Source organism: Pan paniscus, chromosome 11 (assembly GCF_029289425.2).
Source record: "Pan paniscus chromosome 11, NHGRI_mPanPan1-v2.0_pri, whole genome shotgun sequence".
NCBI classification, from domain to species: Eukaryota; Metazoa; Chordata; class Mammalia; order Primates; family Hominidae; genus Pan; species Pan paniscus.
In genome coordinates, this window is record NC_073260.2 from 29,096,547 (window position 1) to 29,103,911 (window position 7,365).

General features: G+C 40.3%; 1 protein-coding gene across 2 annotated transcripts in view; it reads left to right on the forward strand.

Annotated features, from left to right (window-relative positions):
• Positions 1–6,937, forward strand: part of TXNDC8 (thioredoxin domain containing 8) — a 34,439-nt gene extending 27,502 nt beyond the window's left edge. For both annotated transcript variants that reach the window (XM_057298677.1, XM_063594276.1), the window contains 2 exons: positions 5,931–5,996; positions 6,875–6,937. In XM_057298677.1, coding sequence (XP_057154660.1) covers positions 5,931–5,996; positions 6,875–6,937 — 129 coding nt within the window. The remainder of the gene's footprint in view (positions 1–5,930; positions 5,997–6,874) is intronic.
• The last annotated feature ends 428 nt before the right edge of the window (positions 6,938–7,365 follow it).

Here is a 7,365-nt window from a genome sequence, read left to right on the forward strand (position 1 = left end):
AGTATTTGATTCAAGTGCTTTTATTTTCTTAAGCCAATTAATTAGAGCTCTTTTATATATTTTCAGGAATGAAACATTGTGTAACATAACACATAAATACATAGATGTATTAGGCATGCCAATAGAAGTACATCTTGTAGATTCATAGACTCTATTTTTTCCTATCTTATACTTTCAAATTCTTGATAACCTGTTTCACTACCCTAGACAATTGTCAGCTAAATCGCCTTAAATTTGCATATTAAATTTAAACAACTCAGGTGAAAAGCAGCAAAATTTACATAATCAAGTATGGAGAGAAAATGTCTGGTGTGCTAGAGGGAAATTAAAATGGATTTAATTGCCAACTAAACAAAAAATTATAGAAATTATAAAGGCCTTTCCAATATACACATGCACACACACGCACACCACACACACACACACAAAGATCCTATAACTTAGGAACTCTGTAGTTTGCAGATGGATCCTAGGACTCTTTTTTCTTTAACGTGAATGTGCACAAAGACCATGTTACTTCCATTTTACATAAACTCTGGCAAGTAGAGGTGCCATAAAACCTACGGAGTGCTTGAAAGGGGAGTCATTCTCCTTGTTTTCTTCTCATTCTTAGATTATTGGTTTCCCACTTTCTTTTTCTTAATAAAAGGAACTGAGATTATTAATAAGGAACTTAGATTATTGGTTTCCCACTTTTTTTTCTTAATAAAAGGAACTGAGCCGTGGCCTAGAGTTTTTGTGTGATGAATTGATGTGTGCCGCTTGTAAGCAGGACTCCACACCACTGAGTTGTTTCTACCCTCTTACATGCCTCAGTTTCTCTCTCCAGAGGTCTACTATCTCTGAGAGGGCTCAAAACACTAGGTAATCAGCCCTTATATGTGTTTCCTGGATGAGCCTTTTTTTAAATTAATTTTTAGGCCAGGAGCGGTGGCTCACGCCTATAATCCCAGCACCTTGGGAGGTCAAGATGCGCAGATCACCTGAGGTCAGGCGTTCAAGCCCAGCCTGGTCAACATGGTGAAACCCCGTCTCTACTAAAAATACAAAAATTAGCCAGGCATGGTGGTGCATGCCTGTAATTTCAGCCACTAGGGAGGCAGAGGCAGGAGAATCACTTGAACATGGGAGGCAGAGGTTGCAGTGAGCTGAGATGGTGCCACTGCACTCCAGCCTGGATGACACAGCAAGACTCTATCTCAAAAAAATAAATAAATAAATAAAATTAATTTTTGTTGGGGATTTTCCTGTAGGGCTGCTGCATATTGTAGGGGGGTCAAGCCCCCAGATACCCCCTTGAGGCCCCAGTCACCCAGGGGCAACTTTCAGCTGGAAGGAGCAAATGTTGTTTCTCTTCCGAGCTAAGAAAATTCAGTCTCTTTTGCAAATATACACAGACAAGCCAAATCAAGATTAATTTTCAGAGAAAAAGCAATGGAGAAGATCCTTTAGAATGCATATCTGAACTAGAATTAGGATCCTTAACAACTTCCTAGGAGAAGAAATAAAATAACAGCCAAGACCACTTCCTGTAAACTGTGCTCAGCCATCCCTAACTTTGTAGTTCTCATTCGCCATTACACACGCTAAGGTCAAAACCTCTCACAGTACAAGGTCATCTCTGGTACCTACAAAGCCAAAGAGGTCAGGTCATGCAATACAGGAAAATAGAGCTTTAGACCTAAGAAGAATCTGCCCATGACTCTTGAAACTCCACAAAGAAAACAGAATACATCAAAAGGGGTGAGTGGCACCTTGTTCTGAATTCTTTAAAGGGGTTCAAATCATTAGAAGCCTTCTCTAGATTTTTTTGATACTGCAGTTGGCAAAGGGGAAGGAGGTATGTGGTAGAAGAAAAGTAAATGAAAGAACCTTTTTTTTTTTTTTTTTTTAAAGACAGGAAGCAAACACAGAAACCAAGTGCATGGTTTTCTGTTTTGTTTTCCCTCTTTTGCAGCTGCAAGGAATTTTAGCCAAATTAGAGAGGCCTTGTTACCCATAATTTGGAATTCTCACTCAGATTTGAGCAAGTCAGGTAGAGTAGGTCAAATCTGATGGGAGAAAGAAAAGAACAAACAACAACAAAAAAGAAAAAAAACAATGTGATCTCTGAGCATGCTAATGGTAAGGAGAAATTAAGAACAACTGGTTATTAACTTTAGCCAAGACAAAACCCAAATTCAGATACTTACCTAGGGTTGGGTCTTGGGCTGAAGCAGCAGCAAAAAAATCAAACTTGTCTCCCTTGTTGGGAGCAACCTCAGACTCTATAAAGGAATTACCTGCCTTCCATCATCATGAAAGCAGGAAATCTTGCCTTCCTTGTTGGAAGCAAGTAAAACTCCAAAAAAAGGGAGTTGTACATCAGAATAAACTAGATCTTGACCAAATCTTGGGAGATTGGGGATTCTCTGGAGTGGGGTGCTCCCAGGCCTCAGCAAATTGTCCTATTGGTTTGAGCCATAAAGTTAGCTCATGCTGGTATCAAGCACCAACAGGAGATTTGCCAAAGGTCAGGGGTAACTCCACTCAGAATCCCTTTGTGGTTGCCAAATGTGAACCCCAAACATCTGAGATAGGTTTCAGTTAATTTAGAAAGTTTATTTTGCCAAGGCTGAGAACGTGTGCCTGTGACACAGCCTCAGGAGGTCCTGATGCTATGTGCCCAAGACGGTTAGAGGACAGCTTGGTTTTATACATGTTAGGGAGATATGAGACATCAATCAACATATATGATGAACACTGGTTTGGTCTGGAAAGGCAGGACAACTTGAAGCGGGGAGGGGGCTTCCAGGTCATAGGTAGATAAAAGACAAATGGTTACATTCTTTTGAGTTTCTGATTAGCATTTCCAAGGGAGGCAATCAGATATGCATTTATCTCAGTGAGCGGAGAGGTGACTTTGAAAAGAATGGGAGGCAGGTTTTCCCTAAGTAGTTCCCAGCTTGACTTTTCCCTTGAGCTTAGTGATTTGGGGACCCCAAGATTTATTTATTTTCCTCTCACAACACTTTGGGCAGAAATTAAACTATTTGCCTTGCATACATCTCTCTTCAAAAGAAAGCTATCTGTGCAATAAGCTCTTATCAGTAAATTGCTCCTTATCCATGAACTCCACCTATTAAGTTCCTGTGTGCAAAGCCCAGTGCTGGATAGGGAGACACGAATGTAACATTTCTCTTTGGCAAACAAGATAAAGATAGAATAAGACAGATAATACCTAGTTGCTGAAACTTAGCTCAACGCAGGCCTATGGTCATCAATGGTACACTTACTCTGTGTAAGGTACTAGATTAGATACTAAAACTATAAAGCCAGGCACAGTGATTTATGCCTGTAAACCCAGCACTTTGGGAGGGGAGGCAGGAGGATCTTTTGAGGCCAGGAGTTTGAGACCAGCCTAGGTAACACAGCAAGATCTCGCCTTTACAAAAAATTTAAAAATTAAAAAAAAAAAAAAAAAAAAGCCAGTGTATTGGTGCATGCTTGTAGTCCTAGCTATTCAGGAAGCTGAGGTGGGAGGATCACTTGAGCCCTGGGGTTCAACACTGCAGTGAACTATGATCGCATCACTGCACTCCAGCCTGGGTGACAGAGCGAGACCTCATCTCTAAAATAAATAAATAAATAATATATGGGAAAAAATTTCAGGTATAGTCTTCATCCTTGGTGTAGTGGGAAAGATAGATGACAAAAATTAGTTAATACTGCGATGCCCAGAGTACTATGGGATCACAGAGAAAAGGTTCAAGGAAGGCTCCATGAGTTACTCAAACCATCTTGAGGGATAGTTAAGAATAGCAAGTGAGAAAAGATGACAGGAAGCAGTGTTATAAAATAACATGGGTATATGTCAGGAATTCTTTGGATAATAACACAACGATAGTAAAAAGTTATCACTAGCAGATGAGCTCATGAGAGGATTTTGTCAGTTTTGCTCACAGTAAGTGTGGCTCATAGTAGGCACTTATTAAGTATTTGTTAAATGAACAAATGGATCTGACTGAGTTCAAGCTTTATGGCAAGGAGCAACAGGGAGGGAGACAGGACAAAATTAGGGAGACCTTGGAAGAAGCTTGGATTGTATGGTGATGGGGAAAAACTGAAGATGTTTACAAAGAAGGATGGCATGCCTGGATTTGTGGTTTTGAGCTTCAGGGATGAGAAAGGACCTAAGTGGCACAAGACTGGAGACCAAAAGAGACAAGTTATATAGCCATTGCTAAAGTCAGGTGAAAGCTGACCAAGGTAAAACATATGGAATTCGGTAGCAAACTTGTCCCCTAAAGCCACCAGAATTGTTAACATGAAAAAGACTGGCAATATCAAGTGTTGTCAAGGATGCAGAGCTAGAGCTAGAACACTCATCCTCTGCTGGTAGAGTATAAATTGAAAATATATGCAGGCCAGGCATGGTGGCTCACACCTGTAATCCCAGCACCTTGGGAGGCTGAGATGAGCAGATCACTGGAGGTCAGAAGTTTGAGACCAGCCTAGCCAACGTGGTGAAAGCCCGTTTCTGCTAAAATTTTAAAAATTAACCAGGAGTGGTGGTGGGAGGCAGAGGTGGGAGAATCGCTTGAAGCCGGGAGGCAGAGGTTGCAGTGAGCTGAGGTTGCAGTGAGCTGAGGTTGCAGTGAGCTGAGATTGCGGCACTCCAAAGTCGGTGACAGAGAAAGACTCCGTCAAAAAAAGAAAAGAAAAGAAAAGAAAGGAAAGGAAAGGAAAGGAAAGGAAGAAAAGAAAGGGAAGAGAAGGGAAGGGAAGGAAGGGAAGAAAGAGGAAAGAAAGAAAGAAAAAGAAGGAAAGAAAGAGGAGAAAGAGAGTAAGAAAGAAAGAGAAAGAAAGAAAGAAAGAAAGAAAGAAAAGAAAGAAAGGAAGGAAGAAAAAGAAAAAAGAAAGAAAGAAAGAAAGAAAATACATGCAGTATAATTTCAAAAACTGTGGGTAGCTTCTACTGAAGCAGAACCCACAATCCCACTTTTAGCTATACAACAGAAATCAGTGCTTATGTGCTCACAAAGATATCCCTACAAAGATATGGACAAGAACATCCACAGTAGCACTATTTGTCACAGCAAAAATGGATAAACTGTGTTACATTCATGCAATGGAATACCAAAGAAACACTGAAAAATGACTGTAGTGACACTATCCAGGTAAGTCTCATAAACGTCATGTTGAGTGGAAGATGCCAGACACAGAAGAATACATATCGTAGAATTCCATCTTTCTTTTTTTCTATTTTTTAAAAACAATTACATTTGAATCAGTGCACCATATTCCTTTTTTTTTTTTTTTTTTTTTTTTTTTTTGAGACAGAATCTCTCTCTGTCACCCAGGCTGGAATGCAGTGGCTTGATCGTGGCTCACTGCAATCTCCACCTCCTGGGTTCAAGTGATTCTCGTGCCTCCGCCTCCCATGTAGCTGGAATTACAGGTGCACAACACCACGCCTGGCTAATTTTTGTATTTTTGGTAGAGATGGGGTTTTGCCATGTTGGCCAGACTGGTTTCAAACTCCTGATCTCAAGTGACCCACCCACCTCAGCCTCCCGAGGTGCTCGGATTACAGGCATGAGCCACTGCACCCGGCCATCCATCTTTAAAAGTCCAAAAACAGGCAAAATGAATTTATCATGTTTCCTGCCAAGTCTGGTCATTCAGGTAGCCAAGCCTTGCCTATGTTTCCACCAGACGTTCTTATCTCCGCACGAGCTCTGACCTCAGATTTTGCACAGGATCATGAACCTCCCTTCATGCCAAAGAGCCACCACCCAGCTGCCACCTAACTCTTAGCAAAGAGAAACTTTTGCAGATCCTTTCTGACACCTTCCTTCCCTGGCCAAGGCCAAAAGAACTAGTTATAGGGGAGATAGTTACAAACCAGGCAACTCAGATCAATTATGAAATTCTGCACCCACACTTAGGTAACCCTATTCTCAAGAATCAAAAGAATAATTCGCTGTTATAGAAGTGGATTCATGAGCAACCTGGTAAGTGAAATGGGATCAAGTTAGAGTTAGAAATCTGGGGTTTACTTTGAAGGAATAAATATAATGACACACTCAGGCAGAATGCTGCTGCCTGGAGAAGTAGAAGCCTTTGGTGTGGGGATGGTTTCTCCCTGCAGCACACTGGGCAGTAAAGTTAGTTCTAGACTTTTCCAGCCCCTGCCCCAAAGTCCTAACACCATTCCTGGTGGCTCAACCGCCCCTTTACTGGGAACTCAAGTTTTCACCCAATCCCAGCCTCACACTCTTCCTTGTCTTCAACCATGTAATATATTTTGAATTCCATCTTTGAATTCCATCTTTCTTCAAAAAAGATGCATTATTTTATATACCACTAAAAAGTGTTCCAAGTGAAATATAACATACCATCCACTATGAAATGCATTCTGATTCAGAGATGTAAACATTTGAAAAGAACATGTGCTTCTTAGAATCAATGAATTATAATACTCTTACCTGGGGAGAAGTCAGGGAATGACAAATCCCAAGCCATTTGATTTCAGGAGATTGTGCATATTAATTAACAAATCCTCGATACCAATGTATAAGAGCTCTGAGAAGTTCCAATGATGGAGTTTATTTCCGACATTATTATACGTTTTAGATCTTAGATTAAAGGTATATTATGGAGAATTATAGAGATCTGGCAAAGTTTTAGCAAAAGTAATTTCGAAAGGATGCCAAATATGAAAATATTATGAATTTAATGTGTTTAATGTATATTTATATTTAAAGTGTCTTGCAGATGATGGAAATGAGTAGGATTTAACTTTTCAATCAGGAATAAAATTCCTTAAAGCCTCAACATTTTCGCAGTACTTGAATCAATAAATGTTTCACCTTTGTGCATCTGTGAACAGATTTTTGAATTTTGTGGGGCTGATGCTAAAAAATTGGAAGCCAAGATTCAAGAATTAATGTAAGCCGATCTCCAAGGCAAAATACACTTGTGACATTTGAAAAGGCAAGAGCAAATGTGTTTGTGCTTTCATTTCCAGCAAATACTGCAGTGTTCTACTGGTCTCTTTCCTAATGCTTTGCTGGTTGAATACCATAATGCAATCTCACTGCACAATTGCTAAAAACTGTTGCAATATCAGAGATTGCATCATTTCCATTCTCCAACTTGGGCTTCCCACTTGCTCTGAGCACACTCCTTGGGCAGTGTTTTTATGACCTTCACAAGAGAGGTCCTGCACAGCTTAAGTATTACCAGGTCATCAAGATTTTCCAGAGATTAGCAAAGATCCAATTCTTCCCAGTGGTCAAGGAACAAATAAATGTCTTAGTGCCCTCGTGCACTTTGAACATATGAAAGCCTTCCCCCATTCAGCCATTTCTTATGGTACAA